The 22689-nt window shown below is 36.8% G+C and overlaps 3 protein-coding genes across 5 annotated transcripts in view; 2 read left to right on the top strand and 1 right to left on the bottom strand.

The window, feature by feature from the left end:
* The window catches only part of METTL4 (methyltransferase like 4), a 48091-nt gene extending 44581 nt beyond the window's left edge, over positions 1-3510 (bottom strand). The window contains exons 1-3 of one of the 3 annotated variants that reach the window (XM_037806179.1): positions 3439-3510; positions 1194-2027; positions 685-717 (exon numbers count right to left, since the gene is read on the bottom strand). In XM_037806179.1, coding sequence (XP_037662107.1) covers positions 685-717; positions 1194-1589 — 429 coding nt within the window. In that variant the 5' untranslated portion in view covers positions 1590-2027; positions 3439-3510. Of the gene's footprint in view, positions 1-684; positions 718-1193; positions 2028-3397 lie in introns of all 3 variants that reach the window. The other 2 variants (XM_037806180.1, XM_037806181.1) reach the window with 2 other exon arrangements.
* Positions 3511-4972: 1462 nt separating this feature from the next.
* NDC80 (NDC80 kinetochore complex component) overlaps positions 4973-22689 on the top strand; it is a 53266-nt gene continuing 35549 nt past the window's right edge. The window contains exons 1-6 of the mRNA XM_037805962.1: positions 4973-5090; positions 6393-6479; positions 16787-16910; positions 17015-17187; positions 17927-18029; positions 22362-22451. Coding sequence (XP_037661890.1) covers positions 4990-5090; positions 6393-6479; positions 16787-16910; positions 17015-17187; positions 17927-18029; positions 22362-22451 — 678 coding nt within the window. The 5' untranslated portion in view covers positions 4973-4989. The remainder of the gene's footprint in view (positions 5091-6392; positions 6480-16786; positions 16911-17014; positions 17188-17926; positions 18030-22361; positions 22452-22689) is intronic.
* Positions 19395-19938, top strand: LOC119511495 (ADP-ribosylation factor-like protein 5A). Its single transcript, XM_037805963.1, has one exon. It carries the CDS (start codon positions 19455-19457, stop codon positions 19881-19883), a length of 429 nt encoding a protein of 142 aa, XP_037661891.1. The 5' UTR covers positions 19395-19454; the 3' UTR covers positions 19884-19938.

Genomic DNA, 22689 nt, shown 5'->3' on the forward strand with positions numbered 1-22689 from the left:
CAAAGACTGCACTTTTTGTTGTTAAACACCCAGCACTTAAATATTGCCAAACCTCTAACAGGCTAATAATAAATGTTTGTTAGCTGAATAAATAAATGCACTTAAGGTAAAACTATCATTTGATTTAGCATATCAGAAATAAAGTAAGTCTTGTCAAGATAACATTCATTACATATCTTCATCTATATTTTTCCATATTAAAATATGAGAAATGTAACCTATATAAAAGACTAAACCTTAAAAGATAATGTATGTACTCTTTAAACTCCAAATGCTTGTTTTTTGTCTTAATTAGTAAGCTATGATAAAACTTACATACTATTTTACTAAGACCTCAGACAACAGTATACATTTTCTTTTCTAACACTTAACAGATGCACCATACATATTTGTTGAAAGGAAAAAGAAAATAGTCGAGAAACATTAAAATTTCTATTTCAAGTACCTATAAGAAAAAGTAATAGATTATCTCTAGTTCTTTCCTTTTTCTAATTCTCAGAATGCATTCTTATTTATTTAATATCTTTCTTCCTCACTCAATTATAAGATCAATGAGGCCAGGGACTGTGCTTACATTGTTTCATCATTCTATGTACAATGGCAAATAGAAGATCTCAAACATTTGTTGAGCGAATAATGAATGTTATTCCTATCTCTAACAAAGAAAATGTTAATATAATCTACCTGAAATGAACTTTGCATAATCATTGCTGAGCACTTCAAAGATACAAAAAAAGAAAGTATTAGAGTATAACTAATTTGATCCTGTATTGTCTTCTCAAAAATATATTAAAAGATTGCACCAGTGTGTACATACAAATACGTATGATTTACAAACATGCACATTTTCAAAGTAGCTTTCTACTCCCATTACTAAGCTTTTATTATCTGTCCCACAAGGGACAGGTCCCTAAAAATGTCCCAAAAGCCAAGTGCCTAAGAGTTTGTGTGTTTAATTTACAGAATATTTACTTCTCAATCAACTTTGCTAACTTTTAAATTTTGCAAATTTAGTCTTAAAGGAATGGTAGAACATTAGAAGGGTTTCAAATTACTCTGGATATATTAAAGCCTTCTTATGCTTTATTGATTCTGCTTTCATATTTAGTAAATCACAAGACATTTGAGATATTGGAATGATTAATTTTTTTTTCTGTATTTCCTGGAGAAAAATATTTCTTAAAACTTTCTACCTTTCCAGTAACAGAAACAGAGATCTCTTTTTTAACACCATCCGTTAGATCTTCCTTTTCATTACTTTGTCGGCACTCTTTGTGAACAGCTGGAATTATATAGGGTTTGGTGACATCAAATAATTCAGGTCGAAAAACATATTTTTGTATGAACATTTCATAATTTCCTCCATCATCATTCTCTGGCTTGGTGGTAGAGTCAGAAGCAATAAATGCTGAAGAGGCTCCAAGAGAGGACATAGAATCCATTTGAAGAGAACCAAAGTGGACAGAAGCAGTGGGCTTATTTTTACTGCAACAAGGCTCGTGAAGCTGGTGAAGTTGATAGTTTATCTTATTAATGAAAGAAAGATGATCCAGTAACCATCCAGGTGGCAGCTGGTGCACCACAGACATTCTCTTCCTCAAAATTAACACCTCTAGGATTTAGGGAAAAGAAGTAAAACCCAACTTTCCTATCAAGCTCTTACTGTATTTCAGTAAAAATATACTTCATATACAAAGGCAGATTTGATATGTAAGTATACAAACATCAAATGTACCCTAGAAGAAATTTCACATTCACGATATGGTAATATACATATCTGGAGCAGTTCCAAGGAAAATTGCAACTTTTTACTATAAACTTCTTTTAATATCAGAGTTGATAATTAAAAATCATCAGTCATCTTGGCCAAAGAGGGGTAAAACCTGATCTTATTTCTGGAAGCCCAATATGATCTTCCTCTCTTTCTGGGCTGTCCATAGCCTCCTTGCTTTGGTCCTTGGATCCAGCCACCAAGTACACATCCTCCAAGTCAGGAAGTCATTGGATCCTTAAAAGATGAAAGTATCCTGTCAAAGCAAAGAGGACTACATTATCCATAGGAATTCCCCATTTTTAATGAGATAAAATTATGTACAGAGGGTCACAGAAATTCAAGAGGAGTTGCTAGTAGGTTAGCCCTTGGTGTTTCAAACTACATTTGCAGTAGCAATTCTCCATTCTCTGGTATCACAGCCCTACTTAACTACTGCGACCAATGGAGTAAAAGGGTAAAAAGGAAAAGACTGAAAATTATTGGTCTAGGCAGAGCAACAGCAGAAGCACTAAACTGACAGGTTAAGGATCCAGACCTGTAACTGCTTCTGAGCAGTACTCCTCTGGCAGCTAGGTTTTTCAGAACTTTATCTTTTTTCAAAAGATGGTTTACAGTTCTGAGTATTACTCTCTAAATCTAGTGTAGTTGAGAAATGAAAAGGGGGGGCAGAATAAGAAATAGATGGTTACAAGCACATTTAATAGTAACGACATTCAGACTCAAACTTCTAATTCCATGTATTAACAGTATGACCATGGGACAAGTCATTGTTTTCACTGCGCCTCAATTTCATTTTTATGAGGTCTCAGTGAATAATTTCGAGAATTAAATGAGATGATCTACATGATGTGCTATGCACAGTGCTCCACAAAAAGCAACTGCTCAAAGGCCAAATGCTGCTGCTATCATAGGGGATGGTAATCCTAGTATCGGTCTCCACTGCAGAGGACCACTTGCGGTGAAGAGGTCCTGTAACAACCAGGGAGAACTAGAAATTTAGAAGGCAAGACTGGAACTCTCACAGGAAAGATGATTTGCCCAAAATTACTCTACTTAATAGCATAATTGCTGCTAGGCCTAACTATCCAGACTTTGGCTCTAAGCTCTTTCTTCCACCCCGACTCCACTCCCACCACTCTCCAGGTGCAGGGCAGTGTCGGTCTCCAGCTCAGGGAAGTAGGGGAGTCCAATATGAGCAAACTAACTTACTGTGCTTAAGGCCCCTCTTTCTACCGCGCTACTTCATTCTCTGCTTCACACCTACCCCCCACTGTCAACCACTCGCGTCTTCCTTGCTTCTCACAGGCCACCACTAGGGGACCATGAGACGCTGTCGAACAGTCAAATCCAGAGCCCGGAATGCAGGCGACGGCCTGCTGCACTTACATTCAGCACCCGCCACCTCCTACCTCACCGCTTCCCTGGTCAGAAAAATGCACACTACCTTCCCATTCCCTTGTCGTGAAAATAGAACACATTAAAATAGTGGTCATGAAAGACCAGACTATTCAGGGAAAAGGAAAAAATAGTTAACGGGTGCGGCTGTACGGAAAGGGCGTTTCCGGGGCGACTTCGAACGCTCTGCCCTCTCCTCAGAGACGGAGACCCCTCGCGTCTTCACACCTAACTTTAGAGGTTGGAGCAGACTTCGTAAGGATGCTTACAGGTGCCCAGAAACGCCGACACGCCCGCCAAGACTGCGGGCAGCAAACAGCACGCGTAGCTTAGGCGAGAGAAGGCAACGCGCGGGTACTACGCACGCGCGCGCACGCGCGCACGCGTGGTGACGTCACGTCGGCGGAGATTTTAAAATTCGAACAGCGCGGGTGGTGAAGGAAAGAGTCCTTGTTCTCGCGGTTCCTGCGGTACTCCGCGCGGTTTACAGAAATTTGCCCTCTGTGTCGTATCAGGAAGCTGGAATAAAGGTGAGTGACTAATGGGAGGTCGACTCATGAAGGATATTCGGGTTAATTTTGTTTCGGACGGTACCGTTCTGGGAGACAAAGAGAAGGCGCCAACAACTTAGGTTCAGAGGCCCTGAAGAAGGACTGCAATTCGGTGCCGCCTGTTGTGAGAGGTCTCAGGGCCGAGTCTGTGCGCGGCATAGTTTCCCAGAGTCCTATAAATGTCTACTGGCAATGAATTTCCAGGGGAGAGGGGTGTCTAGGGGACACTGATGGGAAGCAAACAAGCTGGAGAGGGGGAAAGAAAAGAACTGATGGGGGGGTGGGGCAAGATGAGAAACTGCTGTTTGGTGTACTGCGTTTGAGGTACTGGTGGCCGTATAAGGAGTACATATGGAATGCTGCGCTTAAGTGGAGATTGGGAGTGGACATATAGAATGGAAAAGTTGAATGAATGAAGAAGTGTATATTGAAGGAGAAGAAACAGGAGTAATTAGTGTAAAAGACTTAGGAGTGCCCGGAGAAGTAAAAGGATGACCACAGATGTATGCTTTTCTGGAAGCCAGGGCAAGACTCGAGAAGGCTGGGTATCTTAAATGTCTAATGCTGCGGAGAGATGAGGCAGGACCAAGAGATTTGTCATGTCAATCGTGATTATTCTAGGAAGCAGTGGTTTCATAGATGTGAAGGGAATGAGATGTTAATAAGGCCTGAGAAAATTGAGGCAGCCTATAGAATATTCTGTGGATTATCGTTGTTGAAGGGGCGGTTGAAGCAAGTGAGGCAGTAATTGAAAAGTATAAAGCTGGGAAATAATGGGTTAGCATATAGCAGGACAATTGTCATTAGGAAAAGAAAACAAAATAACCATTTTCTGAGATCAAAGAAAATAAAACATTTTGAGGTGGATAGAAGACGTTGAGGGAGTTCTTGTTAGGTACTTTCTAACTAACTTCCTATTCAAATAGGCACAGCCACTAGCAGTGATGTGTTCCAGGTTGGGATTCCAGGCTTAACTACTATAGAAACCCCTGTGAAGGCAGGAGTTATACCTAGTTCATCTTTATATCTCCCTTCTACATGGTAGGCAGTAAAAGTTTATGTGTGTTGAATATTTTTAAATGAAATTGTAGATATTCCCTGCAAATGAGGACCTCACAGTACATGAATGAGTAAAGATAACCCAAGAGAAAGAAACAGTGAAACTTGGCCACCTTTATGTTTAAGGATAAAGATAATAGTTGGTGCTTAATATACCACTTGGTCTGGAAGGATTTTTTAATGCTGAATTCATGAATGTAGGTCATAAGCATGAAGCGCAGTTCTGTTTCCACCGGTGGTGCTGGCCGCCTGTCTGTGCAGGATTTAAGAGCCCAGGACTTCAATAAACAAGGCCTCTATACCCCTCAAACGTAAGTACCTCCACTTGTGGTTCTCACCTGCCTGCCTTATGTCTTGGACAAAGAGATCTGTAAAAACGGTTAATTTAAAAGAGGTAGTGTGAGTGATATTTTGTTGAATCCTGTCTGTTTCACTAAATTGTTTTGGGTCAGTGAAAGCTAAAAGTGGGCACTGTACCAGGTGTTGTATTTTATTTTATTTGTTTCCCAAAGCCTGAGCATTCTCATATGTGAAAGGCAACCCATAAAGGGACCTTAAATTCCCCTTTAGCACATTCTTTGATATCGCTAACCTTATTAGCGTCCACTCCCCATGTGACTAGCTGTGTTTAGAACTGTCTAGCACACTGTCCTTTTGTGGGACTCCAAGCATGTTCAGAGATTTCTCCTATATTCTAAAATTGCTTATTCAAACAGCTTCTGTGCTGTAACTTGTCAATTTATTGAGGTGTATCCAACTAGAAAACTCTCAAAGATATTTGCCCTGATGATGATCTATAGTATAGAATAGTAATAGCCTATAGAAAACTGCCTCTCCAGTCCATTTCCTCCAGGTTTGCTGGGGAAAAAAATGTCCAAAAAAATACTTGCTGTACTTTTTCCCTATGAATGATTTTCTTCCAGTTGAGAGAAGGGTGTTTGTAAACTGTATCAATTCTTCTCTTAATACCAGATTATAAGTTACTTGCTATCTCTTCTTAAACTGCTTAAATTTGCATGGTATGAGCCTCTGCTACTTTTAAAAATTTGAAGGATTTATATATTTTTTCCTTCTGAACAGTTTAAACAGAATTTTTTTGTACTGTTGAATATTATGGACTTCAAAAGATGTATGTCTGGAGTTGTGTTAGAAGGTAAAAAGTAGCCATTGTCAATGATTTTTTTTTTCTGTAATTCAGATGATATACATTTTTAAGTATAGCTGCATTCTGATAAAGAGTAGGCTTTAAATTGTACCTGTAAAACCTATACCATCATGACAGCATTAAAAGAATTTTTTAATGTAATTATCTTCCTATGACTAAACATATCTATATTAAATTTTTTTCAAACATAAATGTAAATATTTAAATATAATTGAAATCTAATATAGACATATTTTGTGGTGCTTTTTTAACATTTTAGCATGATAGTTTATGTTATTAGCCCATCCCATTTATAACAGCTATGATTGATGCCAGAAATTTTCATGATTTTGAATTGTTTTTATAGGTAATGGTGGGTGTGGGGGTGTTGGTTCCAAGATACTTCCAAAAGTTTCTTGAGCTAATATTTTTTATATTTTGAAGAGTAATTTTTCTCCTTTTCTTAAAGCAAAGAAAAACCAGCCTTCGGAAAGTTGAATATAAACAAGCCCACATCTTCTACATCTGAAAGAAAAGTCTCTGTATTTGGTAAAAGGTAATGATATTGCTTGATTAGTTTTAATGGAGGAATGCTTACAGCTTTAGTGGAGGAATGCTTATAGCTATGTATTGGACTAGATGCACTCAGAGTGCAAAAATTATATGGCATGTTCCCTTTCCAAGAGAAAGTTAAAATCTAGTTTTCCTGTTTTAAATGACTAGTAATGGTTATATCTACTTTAGCTAGTGCAAGAGATATATTAGCATTTTCAAACTACTTGTTCTTTTTTACAAGTGATTGAAACATTTGAAACAAGTTGTTGGAAAGTTCTATAACTACCTTTCAGGTACTGTGAAATCATAGCATTTTTTTTGCAAAAATAATGCAAAACCCATACAGAAAACTCCAACATACCAACTACCCTGCATACCCAGGTCCACCAATTTCATCATTTTGCCATCTTTGCCATATATCACTCTATGTATTTATTCATTTAACTATCTATTTTCTGAACTCTTGAGAGTAGGTTGTATACATCATGCTCCTTGAACACATAATACTTCCATTTTCATTTCTTAAAAGCAAGGATATTTGCTTATGTAACCACCTTCAATACAGTTATCAAGTTCCAGAAATTTAACATTGTATAATGTCTATATTCCAATTTTTTGTAAGTCCTGATAATGTCTTTTTGAGTTTTTTCTCCTTCATTGTTAAATCCCATCCAGGATCATATATTGTAGGAATAATCCATTTTATGTATATAACACATTTTGTATATCCATTTATCTGATTGGATATATGGGTTGCTTCTACCTTTTGGCTATTGTAACTAATGCTGCTATGTACATCAGTGTGAAAATATCTGTACAAGACCCTGCTTTCAATTCTTTTGGGTATATAAGTGTAATTGCCAGGCCATGTGGTAGTTATGTATTTAACTTTTTGAGGAAATGCCATATTGCTTTCTACAGTGACTGCACCATTTTACATTCCCACCAACAATGCACTAGAGTTAATTTTTTGGCATCCTTTCTAACACTATTTTCTGCTTTTTTAATAATATCCATCCTTGTGGATGTAAAGTGGGATCTCATTGTAGTTTTTATTTTCATTTCCCTAATAACTAATGATGTTGAGTATCTTTTCATGTGTTTATTGGCCATTCATTTATCTTTTTTGGAGAAATGTCTATTCAAGTCCTTTGCCCAGTTTTTAACTGGGTTGTTTTTCTCTTTGTTGTATTGAAAAAGTTCCTTATATATTCTGGATATTAAACCCTTATCTGATATATTCTTAGAAACTGTTTTCTTCCATTCTGTAGCTTTTCTGTTCACGTTGCTGACAATGTCCTTTAATGTGCAAAAGTTTTTAATTTTGGTGAAATCAAATTTGTCTACTGTTTCTTTTGTTGCTCATGCTCTTGGTGTCATATTTAAGAATCCATGGCCAAATCCCAAATCCGTTGCCAAATATTGAAGATTTGCCACTATGTTATCTTCTATGAGTGTTGTAGCATTAGGTCTTATATTTAGGTCCTCAATCCATTTTGCATTGTTGTTTTTTTTAAATGCAATTTTGTTGAGATATATTTATACACCATACAACCTAATCCATCCAAACGGCTGACAGCATCATCACATAGTTGTGCATTCATCACCACAATCAATTTTAGGACATTTTCATTTCTCCAAATATATATATATATATATATATATATATATATATATATAGTTTTATTAAAATAAAATAAAAAAGAATACCCAAAACATCCCCAGCCCCTTGCACCCTCCTGTTATTGACCCCTAGTATTGATGTGGTACATTTTTTACTGTTGATGAAAGAATATTAAGATATTACTATTGACTATAGTCCATAGTTTACAACAGGTACATTTTTTGAAATGTACCACTCTATTATTAACTCCTTATAATAGTGTCATACATTCCACATACATTCATGAAAGAACTTCTTTTTATTTGTACTTTTAATCATAGTCTTCGTCCACCCCAAGATTCACTGTGTTATTCAGTCCCATGTTTTAACCTCTAACTTTCCTTCTTGTATCATTCATGACTTTAAACTTCCTCTTTCAACCACATTCACATGCAATTCACTGTTAATTATGCTCACAACAGTGTGCTAACATCACCTCTATCCATTTCCAAACGTAAATTCAACCTAGTTAAAAATTCTTCACATTCAACAACCATTCCCCATTCTCTAGCCTCATTTTCTATCTCCTGGTAACCTATATTCCTGATTTTATGTCTCTGAGTTTACATATCATATTAGTTCATATTAGTGAGGTCATAACAATATTTGTGTTTTACTGACTTATTTCACTCAACACAATAGCCTCCTCAAGTTCATCCATGTTGTCCACGTGCTTCAAGACTTCATTCCTTCTTACTGCTGAATAACATTCTGTAGTATATGTATACCACATTTTGTTTATCCATTCTTCATTTGATGGACACCTGCGTTGTTTCCATCTTTTGGCAATTGTAAATAATGCCGCTATGAACATCGGTGTGCAAATGTCTCTTCACTCATTTTGCATTGATTTTTGTATATGATATGAAGTATGGTCTAACTTCATTGTTCTGCATGTGGGTATCCAGTTTTCCCAACACCATTTGCTAAACAGCCTATTCTTTCACCATTGAGTGGACTTGGCACCCTTGTCAAAGTTCAGTTCGCCATAGATGCGGGGTTTGTTTCTGAACTGTCAATTCAATTTCATTAGTCTGTGTGTCTGTCCTTAAGTCAGTATCATGCTGCTTTGATTACTATAGGTTTGTAATGTGTTTTAAAATTTAAAATCAGGAAGTGCGAGTCCTCCAACTTCATTCTCCTTTTTCTAAATGTTTTTGGCTATTTGGGACCTTTTGCTCTTCCACACAAATCTGATGATTGGCTTTTCCATTTCTTCAAAGTAAGCTGTTGGTATTTAGATTGAAATTGCCCTGAATCTGTAAATCATTTTGGGTAGAATTGACATTTTAACAATATTTAGTCTTCAGTCCATGTACATGCAATGTCCTTATATTTATTTAGGTTTTCCTTAGTTTATTTCAGCAATGTTTTTTTAGTTTTTTGCATACAAGTCCTTTACATCTTTGGTTAAATTTACTTCTAGATACTGGATTCTTTTACTTGCTATTGTAAATGGAGTTTTTTCTTAATTTCCTTTTCAGAGTAACATTACTAGTATGTAAGAAACACCACTGATTTTTGCATGTTGATTTTGAACTCCTCCACTTTGCTGAATTGTTTATTAGCTCTAGTAGCTTTCTAGTGAATTTTTTAAGACTTCTATATATAAGATCGTGTCATCTGAAAATTGGGAAAGTTTTACTTCTTCCTTTCCAATTTGGATATCTTTTATTTGTTTTTCTTGGCTAATTGCTCTGGCTAGAAATTCCAGTACAATGTTGAATAACAGTGGTCATGGTGGGTATCCTTATCTTATTCTTGATCTTAGAGAGACCACTTTCAGTCTTTCACCATTGAGTATGATGTTAACTGTGGGTTTTTCATAAATGTTCTTTATCATATTAAGGATGTTTCCTTCTATTCCTAGTTTTCTGAGTGTTTTTATCAAGAGTTTGTTGAATGCCTTTTCTGCATTAACTAAGATGATCATGTGTTTTTCTTCTTTCATTTTATTAATGTGGTATATTACGTTAATTGATTTTCTCATGTTGAACCACCCTTGCCTCCTGGTATAAATCCCACTTGGTCATGGTGTATAAGTCTTTTAATGTGCTGCTGGGTTCAGTTTGCTAGTATTTTGTAGAGGATTTTTATATCTATATTCATCAGGGATATGCATCCATAATTTTCACTTGTTCTCATATCTTTATCTTGCTTTGGTATTAGGGTGATGCATGCCTCATAGAATGAGTTAGGAAGTGTTCCCTCCTCTTCAATTTTTTGAAAGAGTTTGAGCAGGATTGCTGTTAATTATTCTTGGAATGTTTAGTAAAATTCACCAGTGATAACCATCTGGTCGTGGGCTGTTCTTTTTCTTTTCTTTTCTTTTTAGAGTTTTTTTTTTTTTATTAAATTCAGTTTTATTGAAATACATTCACACACCATATAATCATCCATGGTATACAATCCACTGTCCACAGTATGATAACATAGTTATGCGTTCATCACCACAATCTGTCTCTGAACATTTTCCTTACATCAGAAATAACCAGAACAAGAATAAAAAATAAAAGTGAAAAAAGAACACCCAAATCATCCCCCCATCCCACCTCATTTGTCCTTTAGTTTTTATCCCCATTTTTCTACTCATCCATACACTAGATAAAGGGGGTGTGATCCACAAGGTCTTCACAATCACACTGTCACCCCTTGTAATCTACATTATTATATAATTGTCTTCAGGAGTCCAGACTGCTGGGTTAGAGTTTGGTCGTTTCAGGTATTTACTTCTAGCTATTCCAATACATTAAAACCTAAGAGGTGTTATCTATATAGTGCATAAGAATGTCCACCAGAGTGACCTCTTGACTCCATTTGAAATCTCTCAGCCACTGAAACTATTTTGTCTCATTTTGCATCCCCCTTTTGGTCAGGAAGATACTCTCTGTCCCACAATGCCGGGTCCACATTCATCTCGTGGGCTATTCTTAATTTGGAGTTTTTTCATTATTGTCTCAATCTCTTTACTTATTAATGGTCTGACTTTTGGCCTAAGATATTTTTTCTTGAATCAGTGTAGGTAGTTTGTGTGTTTTTAGTTATTTGTGCATTTTATCTAGGTTATCTTATTTGTTAGCATACAATTGTTCTAGTGTCTACTTAAAATCCTTTTTATTTCTGTGGAATTGGTAGTAATGTCCCCCTTTTCATACCTGGTCTTAGTTATTTGCATTCTTGCCCTCTTTATTGTTGTTAGTCTAATTAAAGGTTTGTCAATTTTATTGCTCTTATAAAAGAGCCAATTTTGGATTTCATTGATTTTATTATTATTTTTGTTTAATCACCTATTTCTTTTATCTCATTACATACCAAAAATTACAACGCAATAGTACTGGCATTTATAGTTATCCACATGGTTACCTTTACTGGAGGTCTTTATTTCTTTGTGCTGCCTCAATACACTGTCTAGTGTCCTTTATTTTCAGTCTGAAGAACTCCCTTAAGCATTGCTGTAGGGCAGGTCTAATGGTGACAAACTTCCTGAGCTTTTGTTTATCTGGGAATGTTTTAATCTCTCCCCTTTTTTGGAAGGGCGGTCTTGGATATAAAATTCTTGTTTGGCTGTTGTTTCCTTTCAGCACTTTAAATGTTTTGTCCCACTGCCTTCTTGCCTCCATAGTTTCTGAGAGACATCAGCATTTAATCTTATTGGGATTCCCTTGTACATAACACATTGCTTTTCTCTGCAGCTTTCAGAATTCTCTCTTTGTCCTTGGCATTGTACACCTTCAAACTACTACGTGTCTAGATGTGGTTCTTTTTTTTTTTTTTAATGGGTGATTAATTTTCTTTATTACAGTCCTCCCCCCCTCAATTTTCTGCAAACACAATATATTGCTTTGATAAACAGGAAAGAAGAGATTTTACTCCTGTTTGAGTTTTCATCAATTTTACCCTGAATCTGATAATTTTATGCAGTAGGAATAATGGCCATGATATAAGGAAGTGACTTCTCCATGGGAGATCATTGAGGGCTGCTGAATGACTGTGAATACAAAAATGATGAGCATGAGCAAAGAAATGGCTATTCAAGCATTTGACCAATTGCTAGAGGGAGGGATCTGCAGTTAAGGCCACACACTGCTCTATGTTATTTATAATTGTGGAATATAATAATGATTAAGGTAACTGTATAGTAAACTGAATATAGTTCTTATGCCATAGTTTGGCTCCAGTTACTTTCAATGAATCCTTTGGCAGCTTTAAAAGTTTCAAGATTAAAAATCCCTTCTTGTGTCACTATAGATTCCATTGATCTTTTTTTAATTTTTTATGCAATTTTACTGAGATATAATCACATGACATATAATCATTCAAAGTGTACATTCAGTTGTTCACAGTATCATCCTGTAGTTGTGCATTCATCACCACACACTTTGAACATTTTCATTACCCAAAAAATAAAATAAAGATTAAGATAAAAAAGAGCATCCAAAACATCCCATTCTCCCCTCCCCCCCATTGTTCATTTACTTTTTGTAATACAGTTTAATTGAGATATATTCACACACTCTACAGTCATCCACAGTGTACATTCAGTCATTCACAGCACCATCATACATTTGTGTGTTCACCACCAAAACAAAGGTTGAAACCTTTTCCTAACTCCAAAATAAAAATAAAAGCAAAAAAGAACACCTAAATCTTTCCCTCCCCCTCCATCCCACCCTATTCTTCATCTAATTTTTGTCCCCATTTTTATGCACATCTGTCCATATACTGGATAAAGGGAGTGCAAGCCACAAGGTTTTCACAATCACATAGTCACATTGTGCAAGCTGCATAGTTTTACAATTGTCTTCAGGAATCGAGGTCACTGGGATGCAGTTCAACAGCTTCAAGTATTTCCCTCTACCTATTCCAACACACTAAAAACTAAAAAGTGATATCTGTATAGCACGTAAGAATACCCTCCAGAATGACTTCTCAACTCCATTTGAAATCTCTCAGCCACTGGAACCTTATTTTGTTTCATCTCTCTTCCCCCTTTTGGTCAATAAGATCCTCTCAATCCCACAGTGCTGAGTCCAGGTTCATCTCCAGTAGTCATTTCCTGCGTTGCCGCGAGATTTACACCCGTCTGTCATGTCCCATGTAGGGGGTAGGGTAGTGAGTTCGCCTGCCAAGTGGGCTTGGGGGGGAGCCACATCTGACTAATACAGAGACTCTTTCAGGGGGACTCCTAGGCACAATTATAAATAGGCTTAGCCTCTCCCTTGCACCACCTAGCCTCATGAGGGAAAGCCTCCAGATCAAGGTCTTGGCCCACCAAATTGGCAGTCCTCAATGTTTGTGTGAAAATCAGTAACAAAATCAGGTGGGGAAGACCAACATTTCCACATTTTCCCCTCAGTTTCTCTGGGGGCCCCACAAATACACTTACACTCTGCCCATATCACTTGGGATATATCAGGATTTCACCTCAGCCTGTACAAACTCACCAAATCCCACTTCCCATTCAATGCTCTATGCACCTACAGTGTTCAAACAAACTGATCATGCAAGTTAAATTATCTAGTGTGCTACAGAAAATATAGATCCTGCATCAAATAAACATTTCCTCCCTTGGTCTCACACAAAAGTTGTAGTTTTAAAACCCAGTCAGTATCGTCCTTTATCCTTGGGCCTGATTTGCCTTAGTCCTACCCAGATTCTCTTCGTTTAAATCTCTAGTTGAAGTCTGAATTCTTTTTTAGCTCTGTCAACATTTGTTGTATGGGGTAATACTGACATTCATACCTGCCAAGCTCTAGCTCCGAGTCTCAGGTGTCACACAGATAGGTGTGTTCTTTTTGAGTTTATCCTTTTGGGGGGCTTCTTGGGTGTGCATATGCTTGTCTTTCATTCAATTTGGGAAGTTTTCTGCTATTATTTCTTTGAATATTCCTTCTGCCCCTTTCTTCTTCCGGGATTCTGATAATGCATATGTTAGTACACTTGATGTTGTCCCACTGATCTCCTGAGGTCTCCTTGCTTTTTTAAATTCAGTTTCCTTTATGCTTCTCAGCCTGAATCATTTCAATTGTCTTCTCTTCTGGTTTGTTGGTTCTTCTGCCAGGTCCAGTCTGCTGTTAAAACCCTTTAGGGAATTTTTCATTTTGGTTACTGAGGTTTTCAACTCCAGTATGTCCGTTTGGTTCCTTTTTAAAATTTCTGTCTCTTTATTGGGATTCCCATATTGTTCGTTCATTGTTTTCCTGATGTCCTTTAGTTATTTCTCTGTGTTTTCCTTTATCTCCTTGAGCATATAAAGTCTTTGTCCAGTATGCACAATATCTGTACTACTTTGTTGATTGTTTCTGGAGTTTTATCTTGTTCCTATGGATGGACCATCATTTATTTTGTCTTTGTCTTGTAATATTTTGTTGCACACTGTATTAGTTAGGGTTCTCCTTGGAAACAGAATCAATGAGAGATGTCTCTGATTATCAAATTGTAAAAGCGACTCACACAACTGCAGGAGCACACGAGTCCAGATTCTGCAGAGCCGTCAACAAGCTGTCAACTCCAAGGAAGACGTCCGACAAACTCCTTGGGAAACGAACCGACAACTTTGACGAACTCCTCAGGAAACGAACTGGCAACTTTGACGAACTCCTCAGGAAACGAACCGACAACTTTGACGAACTCCTTAGGAAACGAACTGGCAACTTCGACAAGCTCCCCAGGAAATGCTTCACTGAGCAGCTGAAGAAGAAGTGAAGGTTCTCTAACCGTCCGGCTTATAAGCCTCCAACAGATCACCCAGACCAAATCCAGCCAATTGCATTCTCTCACTGTGGAAGGCACGCCCCTTGATGAGTCATCAGTCAGCTGCAGTCAATTGACTGATGATCCGACAAACCAGCCCATTGGTTTACTAACCAGCCTCAAAATATCCTCACAGCAATCGTCAGGCCAGTGCCCGCTTGACCAGACAGCTAGGCCACCTAGCCAAGTTGACACATGAACCCAACCATCACACACACTATACATTTTTATATTTTTTTAAGTGTTAACTCTGGGGTTTAGTTCCTAGCTAAGTGTTCCTTAAGTTCATCTCCAGCTAATGATGTGACAGAGATCTCCTGGAATACCAGGAGCTAACAGAAAGAAACAAAACATGCAAAAATCACCTCTCACAGTCTTTGCAGACTGTGTTAGCTGGTGCTCTCCTTCAGAGCTTAGTCTTCTTACCAGTGAACCTGAAGACCAGCCTGAGGAGGAAGAACAGGATCCTCTCAGGACTTTTCTAAACATGTGTTTTCTCTGGGCATGCACTTTCTCCTGGCCTTAGGAATTCCCTCATTTACAGGATCCAAATGCCCCTTCTCCCTATGAAAAAGTCTTTCTGCTCCCAGGCACTCTGTTTGTCTTAAAGCTGGTAATCCTTTGCCCCAGGCTGCTGTGATTTGATTGTTTCTTATAGTGATTTAGGTGTCCACAAGCTGCTTCTATGTGCAGGGCACGTTTGGGGACAGCAAGCCAGAGATGAGTACCTTTGTTCAGTCCTCTGGCTTCCATCTGATAGATTAACACCAGTGCACAGACACCCCAGTATGAGCATAGGGGTTACAATGCTCCCTCCAGAACAGGGACGGGCACCCACAATGACAGTACGAGCTGGCTCCGCACCACATGAGGTAGGGGTGGTCATTAGAACCTAAAAAGGGTTATCTATATTGTGCGTAAGAGTGCCCACCAGAGAGACCTCTCAGGTTCTTTTGGAATCTCTCAGCCACTGAAACTATTTCATTTCATTTCGCATCCCTCTTTTGGTCAAAAAGATGTTCTCAATCCCACGGTGTCGGGTCCAGATTCATCCCCGGGAGTCATATCCCACAATGCCAGGGAGATTTATACCCCTGGGAGTCAGATCCCATGTAGGGGGAAGGGCAGTGAGTTCACCTGCCAAGTTGGCTTAGCTAGAGAGAGAGAGCCACATCTGAGCAACAAAGAGGCATTCAGGAGGAGGCTCTTAGGCACAATTATAAGCAGTTTTAGCATCTCCTTTGCAGTAACGAGCCTCATAAGGGCCAGTCCCTGATAGAGGGCTTGGCATATCAAACCGTCAGTCCTCAGTGTTTGTGAGAACATCAGCAACAATCCGGGTGAGGAAGCCCAACACCTCTGTATTTCCCCCCAGCTCCTCAGGGGGTTCCTGCATATATATTTTTATTCTCTGCCCAAATTACTTTGGGATGTGTCATTTCACACTATCCTATGCAAACCTACCAGGTCTCACTTCCTATTAAAAGTTCCATGTAATTATGGTATTTGAACAAACTGTATGAGTTAAATTGTTTACGAAATATGGCTCTTGCACCAACTAACCATCTCTTCCCTTGGTCTCACATGGAATTTGAGGTTTTAAAACACAGTCATTATTGTCCTTTACCCTTTGGCCTGATTTACCCTATTCCTAACCACATCTGCTTCATTCATATCTCTGTTAACTGTTAACTGCTATAACCTTTACTCTTCATTATTTCATCTTTTACTCTGTTTTGAATAAGAAAATTCTGTTCAGTTAAATACATATTAAAGAACTGAACTTTAATGTTTGATGCTGACGTTAAAATATTAAATTGCCTTGAAATAATTTAGACTTGAACACAGAAGGAAATAGTTTTGGTTGACTTTTTAAAAAATTGTGTTTCCAGAACTAGTGGAACTGGATCCCGGAACAGTCAATTTGGTATATTTTCCAGTTCTGAAAAAATCAAGGACCCAAGACCACTTAATGACAAAGCATTCATTCAGCAGTGTATTCGACAACTCTGTGAGGTAAATTTTATAATTTTCAATAGTCTAAATTGTGAATACTCTTAGGAATTTTCTAGTAACTTCTCTACTGTAAAATGTTTGATGTTTCATAAAAATTATTTCAGTTTCTTACAGAAAATGGTTATGCATACAGTGTATCCATGAAATCGCTACAAGCTCCATCTGTTAAAGACTTCCTAAAGATCTTCACTTTTATTTATGGTTTCCTGTGCCCTTCTTATGAACCTCCTGATACAAAGTTTGAAGAAGAGGTTCCAAGAATCTTTAAAGATCTTGGGTTTGTATGTTGTATTTCTCATTAGCCTAGAGAGATTATTGGAACATAGAGAAGAATCAAACTCAATAAATTTGTAAAGATTTTGAGTGAGAGAATTAACATTTCTTAAGATGGGCACAATTTATGTAGTATAAATTGAAGAGGCAAACAATCCAGCTGTTTGAAGGTTATTACAGGATTACAGATGATAGAGCATAAGGCTCTGAACTACTGAAGTGAAGGGAGAATAGAAAGAATGGGCTGGTTACCAGAGATTTTAAAGAAATGAAAAAGAGGTTTGAAGGCTGGTGAAAATGGAGTGAGATGAACTCAAAAAGGGCTTCAAAAATTTTAGCTTTGTTTTTAGAGGATTGGTCCTGCAATCCAAGACTAAGCACAGGGGAAGGAATGGTTTTGAGGATGAGTACATATTTATGGTTGATTTAATTTGGGGTGCCTTGACTTGGAGGGAACCAAAGAACTTTCAGGGGAGAAGTCCGGCATATTGTTTGTAACTCAGATTCTGGAGTCTGTACAGGGGCTAGATCAGAGTAATCTGCAGAGAAGAAACCAAAAAACACACAACATAATTGGAGTGTAAGATGATTTAAGGACAGAACCTCAACAAATACCTTACTTCTAAACAAGTCTGTGGTTGTGTATATGGAATTTTTAAAATGTAACTTCTTCCTAATTTAGCCATTATTTTGACTAAGTTACCATACAAAGTAAGTTAACTTATTTTTTCTAATTTTTGTAGGTATCCTTTTGCATTGTCCAAAAGCTCCATGTATACAGTTGGGGCACCTCACACATGGCCTCACATTGTGGCAGCCTTGGTTTGGCTGATAGACTGCATCAAGGTATTTGGATTTCTCATTTTAAAATGTGCACGGGAGAGTGTGTTTTTTCCCTCAAAAAGGCATTTCTATTTTTCTCTCAATCCTGTTTTTGCCAGTTATCTCAAAGTCTGCTCTGGAGTTTTCATTTTTCAAAGTGCATTTGATTTTAAGTTCTTCAACCCGTAACACATGATAGAAGAGGTAAAGGAAAGGAAGTATACACTTTGGCAAGGAAATTAATTTGTTTTTATGAGTTTTTATAACAAAAAAATGAATAGGAAATTGTTTCTTTTATTTTCCCCATGGCATTCATTAGTTTGTTTTTTTGTTTTTTGTTTTTTGTTTTCTTTTTTAATTAAAATCCATATTCATTGCAAAAAGTTTAGGAAAATATAGAAAAGCACAAGTGATACCCATAACCTCGAAGATCAGCTACAACTGATAACATTTCCTTAGGATATAGTTGTAAAGGTGCATTATTGCTGCATAAAATATCTACTTTTTTTAAGCTTATACTACATATATTGACAAATTTCCTCCAAAAATTTTTACCAGTTAAAAGCTTCTCAGCAATATATGAGCATACTCATTTCCCCACACCATAAGCATTATTGTTTTAAAAGTTTTACCACTTTGGTAGGTGAAAAATAGCTTGTTTTAATTTGTATGTATTATTTTTTTTAAGTGATTGTGTATGGTTTGTCATGTTATTTCCTTTAACTTGTACAAACTGTTTTGTCATCTTATATTGGATTATTTTATCTTGCCTATTAGTTTGAATTCTTATGTATTGAGCTCTTCATATATTAACCTTATCAGTGTCATTCATAGTTTACAACATGACAAGCAAAGAATGATAGAAAATCTTGTCGTATTTGTGGGGTTTTTTTTGTTTTTGAAGTTAAATATTTTTTCACATTTATTGTAACTGCATAGTTATGTCTTTTTCCACCATTCTTTTTTCTTACTGATTTGCATGAGCACTGTTTCTGAGGGTCAAAATGGTCATTAGGAAAAAACGCCTGTCTATATAGTGCAAATATGTTTCCCCTCTTTTTTTCTTTGATCTTATGTGCTGTCTTTTGGTTGTTCCGAAAGGTTGAATTTTTATCTAGTCGAATGCAGTGTCTTCTTTTCCAAACAGTTTTGAATTCTTGTCAGTATGTTCTTAGACCTATTTCTCTGCTCTTGTCCTATCCCTGCTTTGTGACCATTCTAATTCCTGTAGCTTTATAATATATTTTATCTAGTAGAAGAAAATTCTTATTTTCAGAATTTTACTGGATATTCTTATATCCTCACTCTTTAAATTATTTTCTCAAATTCCAAAAAGTACCTCGTTGTGATTTTTTTTTTTTTTTTTTTTTTTTTTTTTTTTTTGAGCACAAAGTTATCATTGTTGGGCTGGATAATGCAGGGAAAACTACCATCCTTTACCAATTTTCTATGAATGAAGTTGTACATACATCCCCTACAATAGGAAGTAATGTAGAAGAGATAGTCATTAATAATACACGTTTCCTAATGTGGGATATTGGTGGTCAAGAATCTCTTCGTTCTTCCTGGAACACTTACTATACTAACACTGAGTTTGTAATAGTTGTTGTGGACAGTACAGACAGAGAAAGGATTTCTGTAACTAAAGAAGAGCTGTATAAAATGTTAGCGCATGAGGACCTAAGAAAAGCTGGATTGCTGATTTTTGCTAATAAACAAGATGTTAAAGAATGTATGACTGTAGCAGAAATCTCCCAGTTTTTGAAACTAACTTCTATTAAAGATCACCAGTGGCATATCCAGGCATGCTGTGCTCTTACAGGCGAGGGACTGTGCCAAGGACTTGAATGGATGATGTCACGACTTAAGATTAGATGATCTCTGCTGACCTCTTCGCATAGACTGTGTAAACGAAGTGCTGGACTTTTCCTGAAAGCTTCCAATTGGCTTTCTCATTAGTTCCTTCCAAAGTTAAATCTTAAAGCTGTGACTGACATTTTTCTCATAATGAAAATGACCCCTCTCAGGACATTGTGTAGCCTTTCAGTTTTGAGGTTAGAAAAATGTCCAAATCAAGGCATCTTCAAGGTGATGCTTTCTTTCTGAAGATCTGCTGCTGATGATCCTGGACTCCTATGTCACAAGGCAAGGCACACAGTGGTATCTGCTGGTCTCTTCCTTCTCTTTCAGGTTTCAATGCTTTCAGCCTCTTGCTTCTATGGCTTTCTCTCCTCTCTGTACTCATCACATTTATAAAAGACTCTAGTAAAAGGATTAAGACCCATTCTGAGCCATGCCTTAACTAAAGTAACCTAATCAAAAGATCCAACTTATAATAATAGGTTTACACCCACAGGAATGGATTAGCTGAAAGAACATGATTTTCTGGCACATATATAGTCCAAAATCACCACAATTGTCTAAAGAAGAAAATGGTAACAATGTATTATGAGGTTTATAATATACATAGAAGTAAAATGTTTGCAAACAATAATAGCACAGATGGTGGGATAAAAGAATTAGAAGTAATCTGTAAGGTTCTCACACTACATGTGAACAGCAATATATTATTTGAACTTATACAGTGATGTTAAAAGGTGTATAGGGTAACCAGTAAAAAAATTTAAGAAGCGATGTATCTAATAAGCCAATAGTGGAGATAAAATGGAATCCCTATTGTGCCAGTTTGAATGTATTGTGTCCCCCAACTGCCATTATCTTTGTGGTCTTGTGGGACAGACGTTTTGGTGCTGGTTAGATTTGCTTGCAATGTGCCCCACCCAGCTGTGGGTGGTGACTCTGGTGGGATACTCCCATGGAGGCATGACCCCACCCATTCAGGGTGGGCCTTGATCAGTGGAGCCATATAAAACATGCTGACTCAAAGAGACAGAACGGAGTGCAGCTGTGAGTGACGTTTTGAAGAAGAGCAAGCTTGCTAGAGAAGAATGTCCTGGGAGAAAGCCATTTTGAAATCAGATGATTTTTTTTTTTGGTATCACATTGAATTCATAGATTTATTGGAGAAATTGCCATCTAGACAATATTTAGTCTTCTCATTTGGGATAGCAGTAAAGCTCTAATTTGTTCTTGTCTCTCTTGTTCCTCCAGTAGAATGTTGTCGATTTCTTCATATTGGGCCACATAATTTTTATTAAGTTAATTCCATGTCTTTTGTTACTATTGTGAAGAGGCTTTTTTTGTTGTATTTTCTGAAGTTTTTATTGCTAAAAGAGTTTTGTATTTTTTGTATTTATACCCTAATTGCATTGCCTTACTACTATTATTCTAGGTTAATTTATATTACTACCATTGTTTTCCACTGGAATATTTTTGTTTTATCAGTTAGTTATGTTGTGCTCAGATAGAAAATAACATTTTTTGCCTTGAAATTTATCTATTTCTAATTTTTATCTAGAATGATCATTGAAGGTTGTACTTTTGGATCTATTGAGATTATTGTGTTTTTCTCTTGCTCTGTTGAAATGATATATTGGTTTCCTGATAGCCTCTATTTGTTCATTGTTTATGATTCCAATACTGCTGAATTCAGTTTGTTAATGTTTTATAAATAAAGTTTTATTCTCTCACTCTCCCTATGCCTCCTTACACAAAGCTTCGCACATATGTTTTTATTACTATGTTTGAGTAATAGTAGTTTTTCCAAGGTTGCCCTGCCTTCTTTACTAAGGATCATGAATAGGAGGGTACACATGCTTCAAGAATGACTCGTAGTGTTTGTTTACTGATGAAAGTGGGCTAGGGCCTTACTTACCTTAAAACCCTCTGAGGCCTTTTCCCCTCTCTTATGTTTTACAATATTAGAAAATGCCACCTTTAGCAGAATTCCTTATTTCTGTTTATCTCTGTACAGTTTCAAGTTGAAGCTGTTTTTAATCAAATCCTAAGTTCAGAAGTTTGCAGTCCTTGCAATAGAGTGTTCTCTATAGCTCATTGGGATCTATTTGTCCTTCTATAAGGCTCTCTTTGAACCTTGCAGAGTAGCAAGAGTTTTCATAAGAACCTTTGACAAAGCAACAGAAATTCTGTCTTTACCCTGATGGTGAGGTAGAGGATTCTGTTCTTCATTTTGGGTTAATAGCAGCATAAAGATAGTGTATTTTTCTGTATAGAACAGAACTAAATATGGATCCTATCCTTTCTTTATCCTAAGGGATTCAGTTACTAAAATAGCAAAAGGATCATATTTTAAGGTTCTATATAGTAACCTCTCAAAAGGGAATTTTAGTTATGTAATAATATAAATGCTTCTGAAAAAACAAATTTGACAATACATGAGAGCTATATGTCTTACAGCTAAAGATCAACTTAATGTATTACTTATGTATTAATTAGTTACATGCTGCGATGAAAGAAAGCTCACCTTCATTTGATGATGGACAGCCTTGGGGAGAAGAAACTGAAGATGGAATTGTGCATAATAAGGTACAGTACTTTACCATAAACCGTAATAATGAGTTCTTGATATTATTCAGTGACTTAGTGTATCGTTAAAATTAATATACATTCTCTTGTAGAGCTTATTCTTTTGGTTCCTAAGAAACTACTAAAACTGATTTTTTAAAATATTAGTGTATCTCCTGTTGGTGTTACATTGTAATTTCCTAAAATAATTAGGCACAGAAATTTAAAAATGTTAGTTAAGTAAAAGAGGCAAGGAGAT

Source organism: Choloepus didactylus, chromosome 16 (assembly GCF_015220235.1).
Source record: "Choloepus didactylus isolate mChoDid1 chromosome 16, mChoDid1.pri, whole genome shotgun sequence".
NCBI classification, from domain to species: Eukaryota; Metazoa; Chordata; class Mammalia; order Pilosa; family Megalonychidae; genus Choloepus; species Choloepus didactylus.